The sequence below is a fragment of the Doryrhamphus excisus genome, linkage group LG14 (assembly GCF_037039965.1).
Source record: "Doryrhamphus excisus strain RoL-2023G ecotype Guam linkage group LG14, RoL_Dexc_Guam_v1.1, whole genome shotgun sequence".
Taxonomy (NCBI): Eukaryota; Metazoa; Chordata; class Actinopteri; order Syngnathiformes; family Syngnathidae; genus Doryrhamphus; species Doryrhamphus excisus.
The window spans coordinates 18,764,315-18,792,236 of record NC_136370.1 but is presented as its reverse complement, the minus strand read 5'-3'; the positions used below and the strand labels follow the sequence as shown (position 1 = coordinate 18,792,236).

The window sequence follows — 27,922 nt, the reverse complement described above, 5'->3', positions numbered from 1 at the left end:
GTTCTAACATGAATAAAAGAATAGAGAACAGGCTGAATAGGTGTAAGATATGCTAACACAATGCTTATTCAGCTACACTAAAAATAAACATGAACACAAAAGGTGTCCAGTGTTTATGGAACATAAACACTTTTTTCATTTATAAGTCGCTCTGGAGTATAAGTCGCAGGAACAGCCAACCTATGAAAAAAAGTGTGACTTATAGTCCGGAAAATACGGTAATCAATGTGGAAGAATTATGAGTAAATGTTGTGATATTGGGAAGGCGTCGGTTTAAATAAACTCTGCTTCTTCCCACTCCTTTTCGGACAAGTTGATACACATATAACTGTGTATGCATGTTACTGTATACTACACGTTCTCATTCCACTGTCCTCGGTGTTTAGGTTCCCCGTGTGGAGCTAACCCTTTCTCAGCTTCAGGAAATGGCCACAAGACAACAGCAACAAATAGAAGCTCAGCAACACATGTTGGTCGCCAAGGTTGGTACACACACACACACACACACACACACACACGTATACACACACACACACACACACATACGCAGTCACTAGCCAGATGGATCACCTGTCACCGATTGCAAGGTTATCTCCACAATAGTCAGCCTTGTGTGTCCAGTAGTTCCAGTCCGGCCACTGAGAGACGTGCGTGTCCTGTAAAGATAACATCTCATACGTCTTCCGTGGATTTTTAAGCTCAGCATTTAAGAACTTTAAAGAACGTTTTTACTTGGAAGTGACCTTTGAGAAACCAGGAAATGAAGTCATCAGGAAGCACCAGTTGCTGGGATCTTCAAGCGGTATTCTACTCCAGGAAGGAAAGGAAATGTATGGAAGGAAGGGGGGGGGGGGTTCTGGAGCCTATCCCAGCTGGCGAGAGGCGGGGTACACCCTGGACCGGTGGCCAGCCAATCACAGGGCACATATAGACAAACAACCATTCACACTCACATTCATACCTATGGACAATTTGGAGTGGCTAATTAACCTAGCATGTTTGCACGGTGGATGAGTGGTTCGCACGCATGCCTCATAGCAAGAACACCCGAGTTCAATTCCATCCTCAGCCATCTCTGTGTGGAGTTTGCGTTCCAAAAACATGCTAGGTTAATTGGCGACTCCAAATTGATATATTGATATAATAGATATCAAGGCTGCACGGTGGACAAGTGGTTAGCACACAGGCCTCACAGCAAGAACACCCAAGTTCAATTCCATCCTCGGCCATCTCTGTGTGGAGTTTGCATTCCAAAAACATGCTAGGTTGATTGGCGACTCCAAATTGATATATTGATATAATAGATATCAAGGCTGCACGGCGGTCAAGTGGTTAGCACACAGCCCTCACAGTGAGGTGACCTGAGTTCAATTCCATCCTCGGCCATCTCTGTGTGGAGTTTGAGTTCCAAAAACATGCTAGGTTGATTGGCGACTCCAAATTGATATATTGATATAATAGATATCAAGGCTGCACGGTAGTCGAGTGGTTAGCACACAGGCCTCACAGCAAGAACACCCGAGTTCAATTCCATCCTCGGCCATCTCTGTGTGGAGTTTGCATTCCAAAAACATGCTAGGTTGATTGGCGACTCCAAATTGATATATTGATATAATAGATATCAAGGCTGCACGGCGGGCGAGTGGTTAGCACACAGGCCTCACAGCTAGGTGACCTGAGTTCAATTCCACCCTCAGCCATCCCTGTGTAGAGTTTGCGTTCCAAAAACATGCTAGCTTAATTGGCGACTCCAAATTGATATATTGATATAATAGATATCAAGGCTGCACGGTGACTGAGTGGTTAGCACACCAGTCTCAGAAAATACTGTGACAAAATTGTATCTCTTTGTTTGTGCTTCAGGAGCAGAGGCTGAGATATCTTCAACAGGGAGGCAGATCCAACCAGGGACTCACACAGGTGAGTGGCGGACATTTTTTTTTTTTACAAAGACACACGCTAGCTCTTGAGTATGAAATGTACTAATAAAAATACTAGCGAAATCCGTATGTATACAACATACCATAAAATAAATGCAATGTTTTGGTTTCCCTTTTTAGTTGAGACTGTTGTCTAATGATATTTAATGAGAGATTTAATTATTTCACGTAGTTCATACAGAGCAGTCCAAAAGTACAAAGTAACACAAGAGTAAGATTAGGGAGGCTAACAAAGCCCTGAATAAGAATCGGAATCATCTTTATTCAGCATATACAATACTCATACTTACTACTTTTCAGTCTGAAGCTGAGAAACTGCAACGACTGAAAGAGCGAGTGGAGACTCAGGAGGCAAAGCTGAAGAAGATCCGAGCCATGAGAGGACAAGTGGACTACAGTAAAGTGATCAACGGCAACCTATGTAAGCATGAACATTCCGTACTGCTGGGTGGTCCTGGTCTTCGTTTCATAAAAAGTATTATTATTATTATTGCTATGATACATTTTCTGACCTGTAAATATTGTTCGGATGTTGTATTGTCGTGTTAAATGATGACAAAGTTTCAGACTCACAGACAGCTGGAATAGGTGCAGATTCTGGAAGCTCTTGAAAGCTTTCTGTGCAGGTTATTGTCATAACATAACATAATGTCATTATTATTATTATATTATTATAATTTATTATTATTATATAATTATTATTATCAATATTGTTATTATTATAAAATAATGATAATAATAATATAATAATATTATTATCATTATTTTATAATAATAATAATTATTATATATTATATAATAATAATATTATTATTATAATTATTATCATTATTATATTATTATAATTTATTATTATTATATAATTATTATTATCAATATTGTTATTATTATAAAATAATGATAATAATATAATAATATTATTATCATTATTTTATAATAATAATAATAATTATTATTATTAATAAAAATAACTACAAAAATTAAAAATATTAATTCAATTATATTATTATTTTTATTATTATTAATAATAAGAAGAATATATAATTATATTATTATATAATAATAATAATTATTATTATATTATATAATAATAATATTTATAATAATAATAATAATAATAACAATAATAATAATAATAATAATAATTATTATTATTATTATTATTATTATTATTTAATAACCATTGAATTGACTTTATATTCAATAGTTTGATTCCTTGTGTGTCCAGCTGCTGAGATCGACCATGTTAGCAGCCTGTTTCAAGAGAAGCAGGCCGAGCTCCAGTCTGCTGTGATCCGGGTGGACCAGGTAACACTAAGGAGTCCAGTTCTTGCAATCCTAGGAATTATTATTATTATTGATCATCTTATCTTCAAACTACTCCACCAGTTGACCCAACAGCTGGAGGATCTGAGGAAAGGACGCCTGCAACTCCATTCTGTCGCATCCCAGAAGGCGGCAACCAATAGAACCCAGAGTACGACTACCACTACCAAAGGGTCTCCTCTATCAGGAACTGCAGCTTTAGAACTGAGGAAACTCTACCAAGAGCTGCAGGTAAGGAAGTAGATTTATTGTGGAAAACCAGAGCGGAGAACATTTCCATGTTCTTCTGTATTGTCGTGTCAGGCTCGGAACCATCACAACCTGGAGCGCAGCAGCAAGTTCATCCAGGGCAAGGATCTGCTCAACAAGAGGAACACTCAGGTGACAGCGATGGATCAACGCATCGGCGACCTGAGGGAGCGACTGCATAAGAAACGAGCAGAAGTACTTTTGAACTTCCTGTTTTATTTCTACGGATGGCGATGAGTTCAAGTGCTTCATTCCCGTCTTTGTAGTTGAGTCGTATGAGTGAAGGAGGAACGCCTTCTCCTCAAAGCTCTCCTCTTCTGAGTGGTGGAGTTTCAGGCCGAGTGGCTGCTGTTTGCCCCTACGTCCAAGCTCCACCAGAAGGGGGGCAGAACCTCTCACCGGACCCCTCCCCCAAAACCACTCCGCTCTGTCACATCCGCTCCCTGTCAGGTTTGTTTGCAGTTTTTGGATTTTTTTACGGAATTTTAAAGCTGCTGAATGTCACTTGCCCCCAACATGAGGCTTCACACCGCTTATCCTCACGAGCCAATCACAGGGCACATATAGGCAAACAACCATTCACACTCACATTCATACCTATGGACAATTTGGAGTGGCTAATTAACCTAGCATGTTTTTGGAATGTGGGAGGAAACCCGGAGTCATGCAAACTCCACACAGAGATGGACGATGGTGGAATTGAACTTGGGTCTCCTAGCTGTGTGGCCTGCACGCTAACCACTTAACCACCGTGCAGCGTACAGAACTCATTCATTCGTTTTCTACCGCTTATGAGGGTTGCGTGGGGGTGCTGGAGCCTATCCCAGCTGTCTTCTTGGGGCGAGAGGCGGGGTACACCCTGGACTGGTGGCCAGCCAATCACAGGGCACATATAGACAAACAACCATTCACACTCACATTCATACCTATGGACAATTTGGAGTGGCTAATTAACCTAGCATGTTTTTGGAATGTGGGAGGAAACCGGAATACCCGGATGGGGAGAACATGCAAACTCAACACAGAGATGGCCGAGGATGGAATTGAACTCAGGTGTCCTAGCTGTGTGGCCTGCACGCTAACCATTTAATCACCGTGCAGTGTATAGAACTCATTCATTCGTTTTCTACCGCTTATCCTCACGAGGGTCGCGGGGGTGCTGGAGCCTATCCCAGTTGTCTTCACCCTGGACTGGTGGCCAGCCAATCACAGGGCACATATAGTCAAACAACCATTCACACTCACATTCATACCTATGGACAATTTGGAGTGGCTAATTAACCTAGCATGTTTTTGGAATGTGGGAGGAAACCGGAATACCCGGATGGGGAGAACATGCAAACACCACACCGAGATGGCAGAGGGTGGAATTGAACTCGGGTCTCTTAGCTGTGTGGCCTGCACGCTAACCACTCGACCACTGTGCAGCATACAGAACTCATTCATTCATTCATTCATTTTCTACCGCTTTTTCCTCACGAGGGTCGCGGGGGTGCTGGAGCCTATCCCAGCTGTCTTCTTAGGGCGAGAGGCGGGGTACACCCTGGACTGGTGGCCAGCCAATCACAGGGCACATATAGACAAACAACCATTCACACTCACATTCATACCTATGGACAACTCATACTTTTTATACATACTTTTTCAGTCCAAATGTAAAACTTTATTAGACTATGAAAAATACATTTTTTTTGGCGTGGAAATTAATGAATTAACCAATGAATTATGTTTAATATGTTTTTTGAAGTGTGCAGAAGTAGGGGGTACACGGATTCGGGTGAAATATCTGAAGGGGTAAAAAGTTTGGGATCCACTTCCATAGGTCATACATTCCATGATAGCCAACATTAGTAGCTAAACTTAGCCTAATCACTATGAATGGCTGACAACAAACACAACTAGTGTGCATGGGTCTACGTACACAAAAGGGGCAGGTTTGAATCTCTCTCTCCATGACATCCAGCAGCTTTAACCAGATTTGTTGACTTCCTGTGATATCTGTCCTCTCTAACCGGCTGCTTTTCTTTTTCCTTTTCCTGTCCGTCGCCTTCCTCTTGCCTCTTGTATCTGTTGTTGTTTACCTTTTTATTCCTTACTCGTTGTTTTGTGTTTGTCACCGTTGCTATGATGTCATTCCAATGTCATCATACTGGTTGTTGGTCCTGTTGCCGTCATGGTGCTTGTTGACTGTACTCGTCTTTTCCGTTGTTGTTGTTATTGTGGTCAAACAGACGAGGATAGGAGTAGCGTCAGGAAACCTCCCAGCCAATGGAAAGTGTCAGATTTAGACATCATCCTGTCGGATGGAAATGACGCATGCGAGGGCCCTCAGTCTCCTCAGGAGTCCAAGAGTAACACAAACAGCAACAGTGAGTCTTTAAAGGGGGGGGGGCATCTACCACCCCCCCAACGACCCCATGTTGATGTGCTTGATGTGCTAAAGTTTTGGGGGTTTAGGGACCCCTGTTCGGTAGAAAGGACCTTTTAATGTAATGTTTTGGGGGTTTAGGGACCCCGTTCGGTGGGAATGACCTTTTAATGTAAAGTTTTGCTGGTTTATCGACCCCGTTCAATGGAAAGGACCTTTTAATGTAAAGTTTTGGGGGTTTTAATGTAAAGTTTTGGGGGTTTAGGGACCCCGTTCGGTGGAAAGGACCTTTTAATGTAAAGTTTTGGGGGTTTAGGGACCACGTTCAGTGGAAAGGACCTTTTAATGTAAAGTTTTGGGGGTTTAGGGACCCCGTTCAGTGGAAAGGACCTTTTAATGTAAAGTTTTGGGGGTTTAGGGACCTCGTTTGGTGGAAAGGACCTTTTAATGTAAAGTTTTGGGGGTTTAGGGACCCCGTTCGGTGGAAAGGACCTTTTAATGTAAAGTTTTGGGGGTTTAGGGCCCCCGTTCAGTGGAAATGACCTTTTAACGTAAAGTTTTGGGGGTTTTAATGTAAAGTTTTGGGGGTTTAGGGACCCCGTTCAGTGGAAATGACCTTTTAATGTAAAGTTTTGGGGCTTTTAATGTATTAGTTTTGGGGGTTTAGGGACCCTGTTCAGTGGAAATGACCTTTTAATATGAAGTTTTGTGGGTTTTAATGTAAAGTTTTGGGGGTTTAGGGACCCCGTTCGGTGGAAAGGACCTTTTAATGTAAAGTTTTGCTGGTTTAGGGACCCTGTTCAGTGGAAAGGACCTTTTAATGTAAAGTTTCGGGGGTTTAGGGACCCCGTTCAGTGGAAATGACCTTTTAATGTAAAGTTTGGGGGGTTTTAAAGACCCTGTTCGGTGGAAAGGACCTTTTAATGTAAAGTTTTTGGGGTTTAGGGACCCCGTTCGGTGGGAAGGACCTTTTAATGTAAAGTTTGGGGGGTTTAGGGACCCCGTTCAGTGGAAATGACCTTTTAATGTAAAGTTTTGGGGGTTTAGGGACCCTGTTCGGTGGAAAGGACCTCTTAACGTAAAGTTTTTGGGGTTTAGGGACCCCGTTCGGTGGAAAGGACCTCTTAATGTAAGGTTTTGAGGGTTTAGGGACCCCCAGCACCCCCCGCGACCCTCTTGAGGATAAGCAGTAGAAAATGAATGAATGAGAGAATGAATGAATAAATGAACTTTGATGCATGTTGTTTGCTATAGTGAAAGCTCCAATATCTAAACAAATATACAAACATCAACAATACGAAAGAAGGGTTGTTTTTCCAAATATAACACCATGAACTATTGACGTTCTCTCACTTCCTTCTTGCAGTTGAGTATTTCCATGAAAACGATCCATGCCGAGTTCTGATCAATGAGTTAATTGTCCAGGAATCACAAAGCAGAAGTCGACTGCAGCAGGACAACATGTGATGGTTTCTTGTAGTGGACGTCTAATCTCTACTCACAGGCAGATAGCCAAGTTGACTTCCTGCTTCCACTGCCCCTCCTTCCTCTTGGGGTCAGCAGGTCAGACCTGTGGCAATCAACGTGTTGTGCAAATGATCTTACTGACCACAGGAGTCAATAGTTAATCAGTATTAGTCTGAGTCAGTCGTGACGCGGTCGTACTGCAGAGACGTGCCAAACGATTAGGTAACACTGCTTAAAAGGATACTTGAAGATGGAGGCGGGGCTTTTAGTTTGGAACCGCTAGCCACTACGTGTAACATCATTCAATATATTTGGGTGCGTCTCACTTTCCCTTATTTTAACCCTTATTTTTCCTCTCTCATACAGCCAGTGATGCGTCGTGGCCCAGCATCGGGAAACATGTGTCTAATTGGAGGACTAACGGTCCAGAACAGGTACAGTTTTGACACTTTACATGTTAATGTCATATATATATATACTGTATATATACCGTATTTTCCGGACTATAAGTGGCACTTTTTTTCATAGGTTGGCTGTTCCTGCGACTTATACTCCAGAGCGACTTATAAATGAAAAAAGTGTTTATGTTCCATAAACACTGGACACCTTTTGTGTTCATGTTTATGTTTAGTGTAGCTGAATAAGCATTGTGTTAGCATATCTTACACCTATTCAGCCTGTTCTCTATTCTTTTATTCATGTTAGAACTTGCCTTCCAAGATGACGTAATGTCTGTTTTGGTCAAGTAGTTTGGAAAATAAATTACCCGCAAAAAATGCCACTTATACTCCAGTGCGACTTATGTATGTTTTTTTTTACCTAATTATGCATTTTTGTCCTTGTGCGACTTATACTCCAGTGCGACTTATGTACGTTTTTTTCTACCTAATTATGCATTTTTGGCCTTGTGTGACTTATACTCCAGAGCGACTTATGTATGTTTTTTTCTACCTAATTAGGCATTTTTTGGCCTTGTGCGACTTATACTCTAGTGCGACTTATGTATGTTTTTTCCTACCTATATATGCATTTTTGGCCTTGTGCGACTTATACTTCGGAGCGACTTTTGTATTTTTTTTTACCTAATTATGCATTTTTGGCCATTTGCGACTCATACTCCAGTGCGACTTATATATGTTTTTTTCTACCTAATTAAGCCTTTTTGGCCAGGAGAAACTTATGTATGTTTGTGCGACTTATACTCCAGTGCGACTCATGTATGTTTTTTTTCTACCTAATTGTGCATTTTTGGCCTTGTGCGACTTATACTCCAGTGCGACTTATGTATGTTTTTTTCTACCTAATTATGCATTTTTGGCCTTGTGCGACTTATACTCCGGAGCGACTTATGTATGTTTTTTTCTACCTAATTATGCATTTTTGGCCTTGTGCGACTTATACTTCAGAGCGACTTATGTATTTTTTTTTTACCTAATTATGCATTTTTGGCCATTTGCGACTTATACTCCAGTGCGACTTATGTATGTTTTTTTCTACCTAATTAAGCCTTTTTGGCCAGGAGAAACTTATGTATGTTTGTGCGACTTATACTCCAGTGCGACTTATGTATGTTTTTTTATACCTAATTATGCATTTTTGGCCTTATGTGACTTATACTCCAGTGCGACTTATGTATGTTTTTTTCTACCTAATTGTGCATTTTTGGCCTTGTGCAACTTATACTCCAGTGCGACTTATGTATGTTTTTTTCTACCTAATTATGCATTTTTGGCCTTGTGCGACTTATACTCCGGAGCGACTTATGTATGTTTTTTTCTACCTAATTATGCATTTTTGGCCTTGTGCGACTTATACTTCAGAGCGACTTATGTATTTTTTTTTTACCTAATTATGCATTTTTGGCCATTTGCGACTTATACTCCAGTGCGACTTATGTATGTTTTTTTCTACCTAATTAAGCCTTTTTGGCCAGGAGAAACTTATGTATGTTTGTGCGACTTATACTCCAGTGCGACTTATGTATGTTTTTTTATACCTAATTATGCATTTTTGGCCTTATGTGACTTATACTCCAGTGCGACTTATGTATGTTTTTTTCTACCTAATTATGCATTTTTGGCCTTCTGCAACTTATACTTCAGAGCGACTTATGTATTTTTTTTTTACCTAATTATGCATTTTTGGCCTTATGTGACTTATACTCCAGTGCGACTTATGTATGTTTTTTTCTACCTAATTATGCATTTTTGGCCTTCTGCAACTTATACTCCAGTGTGACTTATGTATGTTTTTTCCTACCTAATTATGCATTTTTTGGCCTTGTGCAACTTATACTCCAGTGCGACTTATGTATTTTTTTTACCTAATTATGCATTTTTGGCCATTTGCGACTTATACTCCAGTGCGACTTATGTATGTTTTTTCCTACCTAATTATGCATTTTTGGCCTTGTGCGACTTATACTCCAGTGCGACTTATGTATGTTTTTTCTTACCTAATTATGAATTTTTGGCCTTGTGGGACTTATACTCCAGTGCGACTTATAGACCAGAAAATATGGTATACATATATATATATATATATATACACGAGGGGTGAAACAGTGCACAATAATTTTGGTTCAGTACATACACTAATCCCTCATTTATCACGGTTAATTGGTTCCTGACCGGGCTGTGATAAGTGAATTTCCGCAAAGTAGAGCATAGGTTCAAACATAGAAAACCTGTTTCCAACCTTCTAAATGGAGTTTTTTAGATGATTAGCGCCCACAAGGCATAACATAACACTGGTATAGCTACCTATGCTAGTAATTATACTACTAGTTACGTTAAAGACTTTGTGTACCCCCCCCCCTCCATGAATCATTGTCGGACTTCCAGACAACTTTGTCTCAATTTTTCTACTTTTGTAAACCTCGGTTGCTTTTTCGTTCAGATTCCTTCCGGGTACGGCACCTACCCCAGTGCCACCCACCAGGCAGCAGGGCATCATTGCTCCACCAGCTCCCTACCTCGATCGGCCCCTGGCACCCTGGGGTGGCCTCGAACCAGCACTGCTCATGCCACCTCATCTTTTTCTTCATCCACTTTCTCGTCCTCAAAGCAAATGGAACAACATGTTTCTGCAACTCCACAGTCCAATCAAGGTACTTCCAGATCGGATATCGGACCTGATTGAAGATTATAATCCTAATCCATGTGAAAATAACATTTTTATAGCTTCTCCCGCTGTAGGTTCTGCCACCAGCTCCCAGTCATCTTCACTTCCCCCTCCGAGTGAGCGAACAGATCCTCCTCCAGCAGTCGCTGTACGTCCATACGTCCCCGACCATCCCTCCCGGCCCCAGTCCCCTCGAAAAGGCCCCGCGACAATGAACAGCAGCTCCATCTACAGCGTGTACCTCCAGCAGCCTCAGACCAAAAACTACGGCTCACTCAACAATAGGAGCACCGTGAAAGCAAGTAAGCAAATCATAGCGAGGACACTGTTTTATATCATCAAACAAATTAATTTTTTTATTTTTTTAATGGAAAAAGTGATTGTCCCATAAACCTAATAACCACGTGGGCTAGCTAGCCACCCTTAGCAGCAACAACTGCGAAAGGAATTAGGCCCACTCATCTTCATTCATTCATTCTTTTAAAGGTCACGGCATCACAGCATCTCAATAGGATTCAGGACAGTCCTCCATTAACAGCCACACTACCAACAACCATCACACTACCACCACCATATTTTACTCTTTTCTAAAACGCGGTGTTACTTTCACATATCTTGGATTATTCATTCATTCATTTTCTACCGTTAATCCTCACGAGGGTCACAGGGAAGGGGTGCTGGAGCCTATCCCAGCTGTCTTTCTACACCCCGGACTGTTGGCCAGCCAATCACAGGGCACATATAGACAAACAACCATTCACACTCACATTCATAACTATTGACAAATTTGGAGTTGCTAATTAACCTAGCATGTTTTTGGAATGTGGGAGGAAACCGGAGTACCCGGAGAAAACTCACACATGCACGGGGAGAACACTCGTCCACCGTGCAGCCCATATTTGTGAACAGTTTCACAATAATTCATGGTTCCATGTATCACAGTGAGTCTTCCAGGTCCTGATGCAGCAAAACAGTCCCAGACCATCACACTACCACCACCATATTTTACTGTTGGAATAATGTTCATTCATTTTCTACCGCTTATCCTCACGAGGGTCGTCACCGGCTGTCTTCTTGGGGCGAGAGGCGGGGTACACCCTGGACTGGTGGCCAGCCAATCACAGGGCACATATAGACAAACAACCATTCACACTCACATTCATACTTTGCATATTCACAATAATTCATGGTTCCATTTATCACAGTGAGTCTTCCAGGTCCTGATGCAGCAAAACAGTCCCAGACCATCACACTACCACCACCATATTTTACTGTTGGAATAATGTTCATTCATTTTCTACCGCTCATCCTCACGAGGGTCGTCACCGGCTGTCTTCTTGGGGCGAGAGGCGGGGTACACCCTGGACTGGTGGCCAGCCAATCACAGGGCACATATAGACAAACAACCATTCACACTCACATTCGTACCTATGGACAATTTGGAGTGGCTAATTAACCTAGCATGTTTTTGGAATGTGGGAGGAAACCGGAGTACCCGGAGAAAACCCACGCATGCACAGGGAGAACATGCAAACTCCACACAGGGATGCTAACTACGCTAACCACTCGATCGCCGTGCAGCCTGGATTATTCATCTCCCTTAATAATAACATGCCAACAAATAAGAAATCAGGAAGGGGGGGGTCGGCTGCTTTTGTCAGTGGAATCTCCTAACAAACTATAAATATGAGCAGCATTTTAATATGAATCTATGGCTGTCATCGTATTCTGGGAGCGTATGCAGCATTCAATATACATCCCCAATGTGGGATAAATAAAGAGCATTAGTGTTTCCAAGCCGTTGAGTGAACATTTGGACCCATTTGGTCTTCTCTCGCAGTCTATGGGAAACCCATCCTCCCAGCATCCTCTACATCTCCATCCCCTCTCCCGTTCCTCCATGGAGGAGGAATCAGAGCAGCAGAAGACGTTGCAGACAAGGAAGAAGGAAAAGTGGTTGAGGGAGGAATGACCAACATTGGGCCAATCCTCCCTCCTCCGAGCGTGGACAACATCCCTCGTCCTCTCAGTCCTACCAAGCTGACTCCAGTTGGTAGGTTGCACCAAATGAATCGGATGATTCATCCATTGAAATATGTATATGGAATATTTAGGATCGTTTATCTACACCAGGGGTTCCCAAACTTTACCAACTTTACCAACTCAGGGCTCACTTGAAAATCTAAATGAAATCTAGATGAAATGCTGCGTTCTCAGAGCACTTAACTTAATAATATTATTATTATTATTATTAATAATAATAATATAACATATAATAAAAATGTATTATCATTAATATTATTAATGCTTATTATTAATTATGATTAATAATATTATATATAAATTAATAATTAATAATATTATATTATATCTTCGTATTAATAATAATACTAATTATTTTTTTAATATATTATTATTAATATTATGAATAATGAGTATTAATTATTATTATAAATAATAATCAGCATCATCATCATCATGAACTGTATTATTATTATTAATAATCATAATCATCATCATAAACTGTATGCTTATAATTAATAATCTTTATATTAACAATAATAATAAATGTTATTATATATCATATTATTATTAATATTATTATTAATACTAAGATTATTAATATTAATAATAGGTATTATTATTATAATATAATATAATAATTATAATTATATTATAATATAATATAATCATCATCAGCATCGTGAACTGTATTGTTATTATTAATAATTAATCATCATAATCACCATCATAAACTATGCTTATTATTAATACTCTTAATATTATAATATAATAATATTAATATATTAATTATAATATAATAACAATATAATAACAATAAATTTGATTATATATCATATCATTATTAGTAATATTATGATTAATAGTAAGATTATTAAAATTAATATTATGAAGTATTATTATTATGAATAATAATCATCACTGTATTATTATTAATAATCATAATCATAAACTTTGTGCTTATTATTAATAATATTAATATTCATAGTAATAACAATAATAATAACCACCAACATCATAATCATGAACTGTAAGGTTCCTAAAATATTGTGACACAATATTGTAACACTCAATAGGTTATTACTTGGGCCTATAATTTTTTTTATCGTGCATTAAATATTTTACAATAAAAATCATTTCAAAAATAACATTTGCAAAAATGAATCACATTTTTAATGACCTCTCATGGCCCGCCTGCAGTACCACCACGGCCCACCAGGGGGCCGCACCCCACACTTTGGGAATGACTGATCTACACTATATGACAGACATCATCTTGTCTAAATCCGATAACAACAAAGCTGACACGATACGGTCTCTGCCTCCAGCATACTCCCAACTTCGTTACCAGAGTGATGCTGACCTGGAAGTCCTCCGCCGCCGCCTCAGCAATGCCCCACGACCCCTGAAGAAGCGAAGCTCCATCACCGAGCCCGAGGGCCCACAGGGGCCAAACATTCAAAAACTGTTGTACCAGAGGTGTGTGCTACTTTTCACGATCCATACCCAACGTTCAGCAGATGATTGATCTTTTTGGTTGTCCAGGTTCAACACTTTGGCTGGAGGCATGGATGGAGTCTCAGGTAGGATCATGTAGTCCTGCATGATCATGTAGCTCATGGAGTACTGCAGAAAATATCCAAAACACATACCAATGAACTACACACTTTATTATAGGGAACACGTTCTACCAGCCTGATTGTCTTTTGGCTGACATGGACAACAGCCTTCCGGCAGAGGGGACTTTAGAAGCGGGTGAAAAGCATCCCGGTTTGGCGACGGAGGACGCTGAAGTTCAAAACCTGAACCTGGACTGCCGTCGCTTATCGCCTGCGCCCTTTGAGATGCCCGGGGAAACGACTACAGCAGGACAAATGAAACACAATCCATCTCAATCGCCACAAACGAGACTTCCCTCGGCTCCTGTGAGGCCCGAAGATCAGAATAACAACCAGAGTGATTCTAGTCCCACCCACGTTAAGGGGCCCGTTTCCCCCTCGCCGGCACCACAGCCTCCGAAGGTAAAAGACACAACACATGTAGTTCATAGGCTACTAGGAAGTGGTACTTCGTGTTTCATCAAATTCATCATAGTATCCAAATCAATTACCCGATTTTCCGGATTATAAGTCGTACTTTTTTTAATCGGTTGGCTGTTCCTGCGACTTATACTCCAGTGTGACTTATGTATGTTTTTTTCTACCTAATTATGCATTTCTGGCATTGTGCGACTTATACTCCAATGCGACTTATGTATGTTTTTTTCTACCTAATTACGTATTTTTGGCCTTTTGCGACTTATACTCCAGTGCGACTTATGTATGTTTTTTTCTACCTAATTACATATTTTTGGCATTGTGCGACTTATACTCCAGTGTGACTTATGTATGTTTTTTTCTACCTAATTATGCATTTTTGCCCTTGTGCAACTTAGTATACTCCATTGTGACTTATGTAGGTTTTTTTTCTACCTAATTATGCATTTTTGCCATTGTGCGACTTATACTCCAGTGCGACTTATGTATGTTTTTTTTCTACCTAATTATGCATTTTTGGCATTGTGCGACTTATACTCCAGTGCGACTTATGTATGTTTTTTTTTCTACCTAATTATGCATTTCTGGCATTGTGCGACTTATACTCCAATGCGACTTATGTATGTTTTTTTCTACCTAATTACGTATTTTTGGCCTTTTGCGACTTATACTCCAGTGCGACTTATGTATGTTTTTTTCTACCTAATTACGTATTTCTGGCCTTGTGCGACTTATACTCCAGTGCGACTTATGTATGTTTTTTTCTACCTAATTACGTATTTTTGGCCTTTTGCGACTCATACTCCAGTGCGACTTATGTATGTTTTTTTCTACCTAATTATGCATTTTTGGCCTTTTGAAGACTTATACTCCAGTGCGACTTATGTATGTTTTTTTCTACCCAATTACGTATTTTTGGCCTTTTGAAGACTTATACTCCAGAGTGACTTATGTATGTTTTTTTTTCTACGTAATTGTGTATTTTTGGCCTTTTGAAGACTTATACTCCAGGATGACTTATGTATGTTTTTTTTCTACCTAATTGCGTATTTGTGGCCTTTTGCGACTTATACTCCAGTGCGACTTATGTATGTTTTTTTTCTACCTAATTACGTATTGTTAGCCTTGTGCAACTTAGTATACTCCAGTGCGACTTATGTAGGTTTTTTTTCTACCTAATTATGCATTTTTGCCATTGTGCGACTTATACTCCAGTGCGACTTATGTATGTTTTTTTTTCTACCTAATTATGCATTTCTGGCATTGTGCGACTTATACTCCAATGCGACTTATGTATGTTTTTTTCTACCTAATTACGTATTTTTGGCCTTTTGCGACTTATACTCCAGTGCGACTTATGTATGTTTTTTTCTACCTAATTACATATTTTTGGCATTGTGCGACTTATACTCCAGTGTGACTTATGTATGTTTTTTTCTACCTAATTATGCATTTTTGCCCTTGTGCAACTTAGTATACTCCATTGTGACTTATGTAGGTTTTTTTTCTACCTAATTATGCATTTTTGCCATTGTGCGACTTATACTCCAGTGCGACTTATGTATGTTTTTTTTCTACCTAATTATGCATTTTTGGCATTGTGCGACTTATACTCCAGTGCGACTTATGTATGTTTTTTTTTCTACCTAATTATGCATTTCTGGCATTGTGCGACTTATACTCCAATGCGACTTATGTATGTTTTTTTCTACCTAATTACGTATTTTTGGCCTTTTGCGACTTATACTCCAGTGCGACTTATGTATGTTTTTTTCTACCTAATTACGTATTTCTGGCCTTGTGCGACTTATACTCCAGTGCGACTTATGTATGTTTTTTTCTACCTAATTACGTATTTTTGGCCTTTTGCGACTCATACTCCAGTGCGACTTATGTATGTTTTTTTCTACCTAATTATGCATTTTTGGCCTTTTGAAGACTTATACTCCAGTGCGACTTATGTATGTTTTTTTCTACCCAATTACGTATTTTTGGCCTTTTGAAGACTTATACTCCAGAGTGACTTATGTATGTTTTTTTTTCTACGTAATTGTGTATTTTTGGCCTTTTGAAGACTTATACTCCAGGATGACTTATGTATGTTTTTTTTCTACCTAATTGCGTATTTGTGGCCTTTTGCGACTTATACTCCAGTGCGACTTATGTATGTTTTTTTTCTACCTAATTACGTATTGTTAGCCTTGTGCAACTTAGTATACTCCAGTGCGACTTATGTAGGTTTTTTTTCTACCTAATTATGCATTTTTGCCATTGTGCGACTTATACTCCAGTGCGACTTATGTATGTTTTTTTTCTACCTAATTATGCATTTTTGGCATTGTGCGACTTATACTCCAGTGCGACTTATGTATGTTTTTTTTTCTACCTAATTATGCATTTCTGGCATTGTGCGACTTATACTCCAATGCGACTTATGTATGTTTTTTTCTACCTAATTACGTATTTTTGGCCTTTCGCGACTTATACTCCAGTGCGACTTATGTATGTTTTTTTCTACCTAATTACGTATTTTTGGCATTGTGCGACTTATACTCCAGTGCGACTTATGTATGTTTTTTTCTACCTAATTATGCATTTTTGCCCTTGTGCAACTTAGTATACTCCATTGTGACTTATGTAGGTTTTTTTTCTACCTAATTATGCATTTTTGCCATTGTGCGACTTATACTCCAGTGCGACTTATGTATGTTTTTTTCTACGTAATTATGTATTTTTGGCTTTGTGCAACTTATACTCCAGTGCGACTTATGTATGTTTTTTTCTACCTAATTATGCATTTTTGGCCATGTGCAATTTAGTATACTCCAGCGCGACTTATGTATGTTTTTTTCTACCTAATTACGTATTTCTGGCCTTGTGCGACTTATACTCCAGTGCGACTTATGTATGTTTTTTTCTACCTAATTACGTATTTTTGGCCTTTTGCGACTCATACTCCAGTGCGACTTATGTATGTTTTTTTCTACCTAATTATGCATTTTTGGCCTTTTGAAGACTTATACTCCAGTGCGACTTATGTATGTTTTTTTCTACCCAATTACGTATTTTTGGCCTTTTGAAGACTTATACTCCAGGGTGACTTATGTATGTTTTTTTTCTACGTAATTGTGTATTTTTGGCCTTTTGAAGATGTATACTCCAGGGTGACTTATGTATGTTTTTTTTCTACCTAATTGCGTATTTGTGGCCTTTTGCGACTTATACTCCAGTGCGACTTATGTATGTTTTTTTTCTACCTAATTACGTATTGTTAGCCTTGTGCAACTTAGTATACTCCAGTGCGACTTATGTAGGGTTTTTTTCTACCTAATTATGCATTTTTGGCCTTGAGCGACTTATGTATACTCCAGTGCGACTTATGTATGTTTTTCATTTCTTTTATTAATGTTAGAACTTGCCTTCCAAGATGACGTAATATCTGTTTTGGTCAAGTAGTTTGGAAAAGAAATTAATGACAAAAAATATGACTTGTAGTCTAGTGCGACTTATGTATGGTTTTTTCCTACCTAATTATGTATTTTTGGCCTTGTGCAACTTATACTCCAGAGCGACTTATAGTCCGGAAAATATGGTGTGTATATATATATATATATATATATAAATATATATATATATATATATAGTATATACAAGGGGTCTAACAGTACACAATAATTTTTGTTCAGTACATCCATGAATCCCTCATTTATCACTGTTAATTGGTTCCTGACCGGGCTGTGATAAGTGAATTCCCGTAAAGTAGAGCATTGGTTCAAACATAGAAAACCTGTTTCCAACCTTCTAAATTGAGTTTTTAAAATTATTAGAGCCTACAAGGCATAACATAACACTCGTATAGCTACCACAAAATTACCCACAAAAAATGTGACTTATGTATGTTTTATCCAGAAAATACGGTAATTGCCAATTTTTACTGTATTTTATTAGCAGAAAGTGACTTTTTTCTAACTTTATTCTGACCTGAACACATCAGACATCAACAGTGAAATCCCAACACCGTAAACGAACAATACCACACCGCCACGAGGTACACGTTTAGTACGTTGCTTTCACGTTCTCTCTGTGCATCAGGCCAAACGAACCAACTTGAAGAAGCCATCATCTGAGCGTACGGGCCACGGGCTGAGGGTCAAGTTTAACCCTCTCGCTCTGCTGCTCGATGCATCGTTAGAGGGGGAGTTTGATCTGGTACAGAGGATTATATATGAGGTAAAAATTCACACTTTTTTTGTGTCTTATGTTGATGTTTTTAATACTTTCATGTGTCAACACTATCGAAGCCATTCATTCGCTTAGAAATGGAACCGAATGAGATAATCAATGAATTGGACTTTTAAGGTGGAAAATCCCAGCATGCCAAACGATGAAGGCATCACTCCGCTCCACAATGCCGTCTGCGCCGGCCATCACCACATTGTCAAGTTCCTGCTGGACTTCGGAGTGAACGTCAATGCAGCAGACAGCGACGGATGGTGAGTGGCTTTTTGTGCAGTTGAAAACAGGACGCCATTTTCCAGATAAGACAATAATGATAAAGATCAATATCAAATTGCAATATCGCAATAAGTTATTTCCTTTAAACTTAAATAGCCAAAAACTTACCACTTCCACACGGATAGGGAGGATAACTATTAACAGTTATTTAACCTTTAACATGAACATGAATCAAACGTAATCATTTTTTCTGGGTACATGATACCATACAGCATCCATATCAAACTAATATTAAACTTTCATATCAAGGCGGGGGCCTCAAACTAGCGCCCTGCGGGCCACATTTGGCCCGCGGGCCGCGTGTTTGAGGGCCCTGCTTTAAAGGGATCAGCAGCAGCGTAGTTCATCAACCGTGACTTACTCTTGACTTCCACTTTGTCCAGCGATCTGAGTTCTGGTTGGATTTTGGTGATGAGGAACGAGCGCCATATTTTGCCAATCAATCTGTGGCGTCTGCTTGTTCCCCAGGACTCCTCTCCACTGTGCGGCCTCATGCAACACTGTCCACCTGTGTAAGATGCTGGTAGAGTCAGGGGCGGCCATTTTTGCTCAAACAATCAGTGATGTTGAAACGGCGGCAGACAAATGTGAAGAAATGGAGGAGGGCTACACACAATGCTCTCAGTTTCTTTATGGTAAGGGCTTGGACATGGATGGATGGATGATGGATGGATGGATGGATGGATGGATGGATGGATGATGAATGATGGATGGATGGATGGATGGATGGATGGATGGATGGATGATGAATGATGGATGGATGGATGGATGGATGGATGGATGGATGGATGGATGGATGATGAATGATGGATGGATGGATGGATGGATGGATGATGAATGATGGATGGATGGATGGATGGATGGATGGATGATGGATGGATGGATGATGGATGATGGATGGATGATGGATGGATGGATGGATGGATGGATGGATGGATGATGGATGGATGATGGATGGATGATGGATGGATGGATGATGGAAGGATGGATGATGGATGGATGGATAGATGGAAGGATGGATGGATGGATGGATGGATGGATGGATGATGGATGGATGGATGGATGATGGATGGATGGATGATGGAAGGATGGATGATGGATGGATGGATGGATGGATGGATGGATGGATAGATGGATGGATGGATAGATGGATGGATGATGGATGGAAGGATGGATGATGGATGGATGCATAAATGGATGGATAGATGGATGGATGATGGATGGAAGGATGGATGGATGATGGATGGATGGATGCATAGATGGATGGATGGATAGAATGATGGATAGATAGATGAATAGATAGATGGATGGATGGATGGATGGATGGATGGATGGATGGATAGATGAATAGATAGATGGATGGATGGATGGATGGATGATGAATGATGGATGATGGATGGATGATGGATGGATGATGGATGGATGATGGATGGATGGATGCATAGAGTGATGGATGGATGGATGGATAGATAGATGAATAGATGGATTGATGGATGGATGGATGATGGATGGATGGATAGATGGATGGATGGATGGATAATGGATGGATGGATGGATGGATGGATGGATAATGGATGGATGGATGGATAGATAGATGGATGAATGGTGGATAAAAGGATGGATGGATGGATGGATGATGGATGGATGGATGGATAATGGATGGATGGATGGATGGATAGATAGATGGATGAATGGTGGATAAAAGGATGGATGGATGGATGATGGATGGATGGATGGATAGATAGATGGATGATGGATAATGGATGGATGATGGATGGATGGATGGATGGATGATGGATAGATGGATAGATAGATGGATAGATAGATGGATGATGGTGGATGAAAGGATGGATGGATGATGGATGGATGGATGGATGGATGATGAATGATGGATGATGGATGGATGGAATGATGGATGGATGGATGCATAGATGGATGGATGGATGGATGGATGGATAGATAGATAATGGATGGAGGATAAAACGGCCCTGACGCTTACCGTTTTGTGGCAGGCGTCCAGGAAAAGTTGGGTGTGATGAATAAAGGCTCGGTCTTTGCCCTGTGGGACTACAAAGCCCAGCAGTCTGACGAGCTGACCTTCGGCGAGGGGGACGCACTCACCGTCCTGCGACGGCGCGATGACACGGAGACGGAGTGGTGGTGGGCGCGGCTCAACGACTGCGAGGGATATGTTCCCAGGAACCTGCTGGGGGTACGACGCTACACGGCTAGCTCAAATATTCTCTTACATCTTCATTGTCCAGCTAAGGATTAGCATTCCTTTATGATAGCATTTTCAACGTCACTCAAAGGTGTCCAAAGTGCAATCCGGGCGCCATTTTTGTCCCGCAATTTGTTTTTTATTGTCCCTTGACATATTGTTGACATTTATTCTTTCTTAACGGGATACAGTGGATTCATACACATTCACGGCCTTGCAAATTTGTGGATTTGGGGTCTTTTTTCCCCCGCTGAAATAGGCCGATTTTTCTCAGAAAACACATTTTATTCACCCTACGTCGGTAATAATTTATAAATTATTAATATAAACAACATTAATATAACAATATAACAGTTTCACCCACGCTGTCATGTCACAAAGAGTACTAAACTCATCACACAGCAACTTAACACTCAAAAGTTATACCTGAGAAATAAACAAACATAATGCATTACGTCTGAGCAACGCATTCGTTGGGGTGCTGCAATGGCGTCAGCCTCCCTCTGAGCTCCAGGCTCTTTTGGCTCCCTCTGGTGGACGGAGGCAACGTTGCCGCACCATCGAAATGCATTATGGGAAAAATTTTAAATGTTTATTTTTTCCTTTTAAACTTGTATTTGTGTATTTCTATAGGTATATTAGGTATACCTTTTGAGTGTTAACTTGCTGTGTGATGATTTTAGTGTTCCTTGTAAGATGAGTATAATGAGTATTGACAATTTCCAATTAGCTGACGAGCGTGTGAGGTTTTTGTCATAGCTCATGATTGCTACCTCGTTCTCCCAGACTTGTACGTGCCACAATATGCCATTTTATGACGTGGGCATGTGCAGCTTATACTGTATATGTATTTTTTTGAATTGTAGTGGTTGCGGCTTATACGGTTATATATTTTTAGGCTAGCTGCATTGCGTCTGAGCGACGCATTCATTGAGGCGCTGCAATGGCGTCAGCCTCCCTCTGGGATCCAGGATCTTTTTGCTCCCTCTGGTGGAGTTGCCGCACCATTGAAATGCATTTTAAATGTTTAATTTTTCCTTTTAAACTTGTATTTGTATATTTATTAGGTATACCTTTTGTGTGTGTTAACTTGCTGTGTGATGATTTTAGTGTTCCTTGTAAGATGACTGAGTATATATGACTGAGTATAATGAGTATTGACAATTTCCAATTGGTTGACGAGCGTGTGAGATTTTTGTAATAGCGTTATATTTATTATAATATTTTTATATGATATATTTTTAGGCTAGCTGCATAATTGTACACCTGCGTTTAAAATGTTGCGTTTATTCCAATGCAGTGTCTTCCATAAACATGTAGTCTCTCTGTGTCACTCCCCAGCTCTACCCAAGGATCAAACCCAGACAACGCTCGCTGGCCTAAAGCCCAGACCAGTAGCCCCGTGCACGCTCACGTGCACGCTCACATGCAGCCAGAGAAGCAGCGTCTACTGCAGGTGGAGATGGAGGCTGATGGAGCAGAGAAGAGACTTGCACGGACAAAGTGACAAAATACTGTATATTACCACTTAGTCGTTGCAATTGGAGATAATGTAGGCATCAACAAGAGCATCTCCAAAAAACTCAACTGAAAGTCAAACGTGGTTGCTTTTGAGGTAGCTGATGATGAAGCGCTGTCATAACATCAACAGGACAAAATCACTCAAGCATGCGATATCATTCACTACGCCGTACAAATGTAAAAAGTAGCTGAAATGATATTTAAAAAAAAACAAAAACAAGACAAATATCAACTGTTAGTGTTTTTGACATGAAGTCAACAGTGGTGCATGCAGACATGACAACTTCAGTCCAGCTTTGAAAGGACTGTTGATGAGGAGTAGAATTCAAAGAAGCTAACTGGGCGAAACAGTAGGGGTGGGCGATACTGGACGTATTGGTATCGATGGGATACCAAGTCAATGCAGGGACAGTAGTGAAAGGAGTTTGCCGCTACTTTTTAATACATAACGATTAAAGACAAGCAAAAAAAAAACCCACATAATAAATTATAATTATTATATTATATATAATAATTATTATATAATTATAATTATTATATATATTAATTATAATTAATTATACATGCAATTGTGCTACTTTTTTAATACATAACAATTAAAGACAAGCAAAAAAACCCACATAATTAATTATATAATTATTATTATATATATTATATATTATGTTTATGCTTATAATTATATAATTAGAATATATAATATTAATAATTATATATTAGTTATTATATAATTATAATTATACATAATAATATATAATATAATTATAATAATTATATTATATTATAATTATAACCATATATTAATTATAATTAATTATACATGCAATTGTGCTACTTTTTAATACATAACGATTAAAGACAAGCAAAAAACCCCACATAATTAATTATAATTATATAATTATATATATATATTATATATTATGCACATAATTATATAATAATTATTATATAATTATATAATATATATATAATATTATATATATATAATATTATGCACATAATTATATAATAATTATTATATAATTATATAATATATATATATATATATAATTATAATAAAATAATTATTATATAATTATGTATATAATTATATAATATATATATATAATTATAATAAAATAATTATTATATAATTATTTTATAATTATAATAATTATTATATAATTATATAATATATATATAATATTATATATATATAATATTATGCACATAATTATATAATAATTATTATATAATTATATAATATATATATATATATATATATATAATTATAATAAAATAATTATTATATAATTATGTATATAATTATATAATATATATATATAATTATAATAAAATAATTATATAATTATGTGCATAATATTATATATATAATATATATATATTATATAATTATATAATAATTATTATATAATTATGTGCATAATATATAATATATATATAATTATATAATTATAATTAATTATGTGGGGTTTTTTATTATAATAATTATAATTAATTATGTGGGGGGTTTTATTATAATTTTTTTATATATAATTATAATTATTATTAATTATACACGCAATTGTGTTAGTAAAATAAAAATCAATAGTGCGAAACTCATCCTAATCCTGTGGCTTTTTGCCCACAAAGCCCTGACTTTACAATATCAACAATGTAAATAATATGTGCAAAAAAACACATATTTGCGAAACTAAACAGAGAACTGATCCATCTCATTACACTAATATGGTATCGATACTAATCGATATTGGAATGGATCCAGACTTTTGTGTATTTTTACATCAGGAGAATGCTTTTCTCCAAGCGCTACTAATCTACTAGACTTCAATATTCGAGTTTGTCACTTATTTCAGGAATAAAGTGTCGATATGAAAAGAAATGCTCATCCCTAACTAACAGGTTTCATACGCCAAGTGGCTAAATTAATCAAATTAAATAAAAACCATCTAAGACAATTCACTCAAATTATACATACTTTTTTTTTAGCTATTTTACGGAATGTATTGTTCATTATAAGGGAAAACAAACTTTTTTTTATTGTATCATTATTACTGTACAGTAACATATGGGTGTATTGCGCTTGTGTGTCAAGATTGCATTGCTCACATTGCTTACATTTAACTGAACAAGCACTTTCTGTGTTGTGTATATATTGTAGTAATAAAACAAACTGTATAATCTGAAAAAACGGGTGTGGACTGAGAAATATTTGGTGTACACCGCATGCCCATATAAGGAAGCCCGGCACTCTGTGACATCACAACCAGCCAGTGTTAGAACGCCCTCTGAAACCGAGTGTTCTGAACCATACCAAACTTTTTTCAGGGCTCACTTCCAAACCTTGTTATCTGAAACTTTGGCATCGTTTAACACCAGAATAACATTCTAACAATATTTATAGGTCAGAAATGTGGAAAAAGCATAATAGTATGCTTAATATATAGCATAATATAATTAACTTATGGGGGAGTTTAGCTTATTGAGGGCTATGGTCGCAACAGGAACCTGTGTTATTATTTTAATTATTATGATGTTATTATTTTGCCTTATGTGAGATAGTTTAAACCTATGGAAGCACTCAGAGAGCACAAACTTCTGCAAAGTTCCCCCCATACTATGATTTACATAAAAAATATTAGCCCCACGTTTATTTTATTCACGTTTTTAGATAAGCTATTTTATTTTTTATTTGTTTTATTTATTTTATTTTGTGTTTATTATTTTTATTTATTTTATTTTATTTTGTATTTATTATTTTTATTTATTTATCTATTTATTTATTATATTTGTGTTTTTTTCTCAAGTGCTCTGACCAATTTTTGTTGAATTATATGCACAAATGCTGAAAATAGTCCTATAACGCAATGTTTAAAAAATACCTTTAAAAAAATTCAATAGAGATCACCCACAAAATTTTAATCAGTTCTTCCGTATCCCATTTCCGACAATTCCTGAAAGTTTCATCCAAATCCATTCAGAACTTTCCAAGTTATTTAGAACACAGACACATAAACGCCATAGCCTCCTTAGCAGAGGTAATTAAAGCTGGTGGTGTCACTGAAGAAATACTGACACCTAGTGGCCAATGTAGAAAACTATTCACAAGTTGCACTGTACTGTATTTGTATTTTAGTGCATTTTGACATTTTTATGCTTGAAATATAAATAAGCTCAGCAAAAGATATGTACAATTTACCTAAATATACATATTTTAGACTAATAATAAGCTATAGTCGACTACGAAACAACATCATTTATGGCTTGTTTGTAACGTCTATTTGTCAATAACATCTCATATTCATCCCAGCGTCGCTAAATTTATTCTTTAATCGGCTCTAAGTCTATTTTATTTTGAAGGTTTATTATCAGGCTGCAAAGCTTCCGCGTGTGTTTTATTTTGACATTTTCTGTTGACGTCATTACTTTAGGGGGCACAAGTGCATACTGGACGGCAAAAATCATTACGTCATGAGTACCCGGATGTTAGACTCAAGGCGAGTGTGCAGCGATGGTCCTAATCGAGAAAAAAAACATTGGTCATCACCAACCTCAATCGTCGCCATTTTATGGAGGGAATCGAGTTATTGCTGTTCCTGGAGGGAAGATTAAAAGAAGCGGGAAAATTTTGCTTCGTCATTTCCGGTAAGTACGCAACGACAGTAATGGATTTGGGACAGCTCTTGTATATTTTTCAGTTAAATAAATCGGTTTTGGTTTAGTTTTTACGTCGGATACTCTTCTGGCGTATCTGTAGCCGGGAATTTTTATTATTATACCAGGAAAATTAGCAACGTGTACCATTATACCAGCAGGTCCAATTTGGGACGGCACTCCGCTGTCACGGTGGGCAAGCCTGTCCCAGGAACTAACCCTGGAACTTACAGATCCTGGACGCAGTTGTGGCTCAGTAGTAGCTGGACGCGGACGTCGTGTTGCTTTCTGGGGTCCAGTTGAACGTGTAGGTAACGTTTTATTTGGCCATCCATTTTCTGTGCTGCTGTACTCACTAAGTGTCACGGGTACGTTGTATTTTTGTTTATTTTATTATCTTTACCCCCGTTAGTTTAACATGTTTGATGTTGTCTTCAAAGTCAAATGCTTTCTAAGCCTATTGAGCTAACATAAAGTTTTCTTGGCCATTAATTAATGTTATTATTATTACTGAATTGGTGATTGCCAATGTTGCTTGTGTGGTGCACCCTGTGGATATTGACCTGTTTCTGAAATGTCACCATAATTTTATAATTTATTTGATTGTTTAGTAGTTTATAGTTATTAAACAAGTAGTATGACTATTTTTGACGCAGGGTTAAGTGGAAGTGATTGATTTAGTATCAGTTATTCGTAAATATTACCATCAACTCCCATCAATCATGCACATATGGCAGGGATGGGCAAACTGCGGCCCATGGGCCACATCTGGAACACGAAGCAGGCAAACCATCTATGTATAGATGGCCGCATTGCCACATTTTTTAAGCTAGTGTGGCTCGTGAGTCCAGAAGTTTACCCGCTCCTGACATATGGTGTTAAAATATGTTGTGTACTTTCCAGTTCTAACACCATGGCTGAACATATGCATGTCAACACGCCGCTATTGGAGAGCATCGCCATGTCCAAACGTGTGGGAACCACTGTGTATTTGAAAATGGAGAATTCCCAGCCCTCTGGTTCTTTTAAGATCCGTGGCATCGGACACCTGTGCCAGCAGGTAAAAAGACCCCCCATTCAGTAGAGAAGCATGTACACTACTCTGCATTGGACCCCATTACATGTCACTTTTCTTTTTTGCAGCTTGCGCCACGATCTAAAGGAATCGTCTGTTCCTCAGGTTATATCTGAAATACAGCCTGGTCATGGCGTCGATTCCATATGTTGGCAGGAGATAGCTTAGTTCAACTATAACAAAACATGTCTTGTTCCAGGTGGGAATGCTGGAATGGCGGCTGCTTATGCAGCTCGAAAAATGCGCGTGCCGGCCACCGTTATACTTCCCTCGACAACCCCTCAGTTTGTTGTCCAGAGACTACAGGAGCAAGGTGCTACTGTGAAGGTGGTGGGCAAGGTAGAGCATCGTTGTCTTTGCTGTCATTTTCCATCTTAATATGCGTTTTTATTGCTATTTTTAAGAAAT

General features: G+C 38.3%; 2 protein-coding genes across 15 annotated transcripts in view; both read left to right on the top strand.

Annotated features, from left to right (window-relative positions):
* LOC131140123 (apoptosis-stimulating of p53 protein 1-like) overlaps nucleotides 1-23,601 on the top strand; it is a 42,276-nt gene extending 18,675 nt beyond the window's left edge. Inside the window, exons 5-24 of one of the 7 annotated variants that reach the window (XM_078796291.1) lie at nucleotides 387-482; nucleotides 1,864-1,920; nucleotides 2,241-2,361; nucleotides 3,169-3,248; nucleotides 3,330-3,497; nucleotides 3,570-3,710; nucleotides 3,782-3,965; nucleotides 5,747-5,884; nucleotides 7,717-7,784; nucleotides 10,249-10,459; nucleotides 10,533-10,775; nucleotides 12,314-12,526; nucleotides 13,824-13,974; nucleotides 14,041-14,078; nucleotides 14,173-14,516; nucleotides 18,624-18,761; nucleotides 18,891-19,024; nucleotides 19,515-19,681; nucleotides 21,059-21,258; nucleotides 22,609-23,601. In XM_078796291.1, coding sequence (XP_078652417.1) covers nucleotides 387-482; nucleotides 1,864-1,920; nucleotides 2,241-2,361; nucleotides 3,169-3,248; nucleotides 3,330-3,497; nucleotides 3,570-3,710; nucleotides 3,782-3,965; nucleotides 5,747-5,884; nucleotides 7,717-7,784; nucleotides 10,249-10,459; nucleotides 10,533-10,775; nucleotides 12,314-12,526; nucleotides 13,824-13,974; nucleotides 14,041-14,078; nucleotides 14,173-14,516; nucleotides 18,624-18,761; nucleotides 18,891-19,024; nucleotides 19,515-19,681; nucleotides 21,059-21,258; nucleotides 22,609-22,650 — 2,934 coding nt within the window. In that variant the 3' untranslated portion in view covers nucleotides 22,651-23,601. The remainder of the gene's footprint in view (nucleotides 1-386; nucleotides 483-1,863; nucleotides 1,921-2,240; nucleotides 2,362-3,168; nucleotides 3,249-3,329; nucleotides 3,498-3,569; nucleotides 3,711-3,781; nucleotides 3,966-5,746; nucleotides 5,885-7,716; nucleotides 7,785-10,248; nucleotides 10,460-10,532; nucleotides 10,776-12,313; nucleotides 12,527-13,823; nucleotides 13,975-14,040; nucleotides 14,079-14,172; nucleotides 14,517-18,623; nucleotides 18,762-18,890; nucleotides 19,025-19,514; nucleotides 19,682-21,058; nucleotides 21,259-22,608) is intronic. The other 6 variants (XM_078796292.1, XM_078796295.1, XM_078796296.1 and 3 more) reach the window with 6 other exon arrangements.
* Nucleotides 23,602-26,258: 2,657 nt separating this feature from the next.
* The window catches only part of sdsl (serine dehydratase-like), a 36,240-nt gene continuing 34,576 nt past the window's right edge, over nucleotides 26,259-27,922 (top strand). For 4 of the 8 annotated variants that reach the window (XR_013629785.1, XR_013629784.1, XR_013629783.1 and 1 more), the window contains exons 1-4: nucleotides 26,259-26,807; nucleotides 27,343-27,499; nucleotides 27,583-27,619; nucleotides 27,714-27,853. Coding sequence is in view for 5 of the 8 variants with exons in the window: in XM_078796310.1 (XP_078652436.1) it covers nucleotides 27,353-27,499; nucleotides 27,583-27,619; nucleotides 27,714-27,853 (324 nt within the window). In the remaining 3 variants the exon portion in view is untranslated. The remainder of the gene's footprint in view (nucleotides 26,808-27,342; nucleotides 27,500-27,582; nucleotides 27,620-27,713; nucleotides 27,854-27,922) is intronic. The other 4 variants (XM_078796314.1, XM_078796312.1, XM_078796313.1 and 1 more) reach the window with 4 other exon arrangements.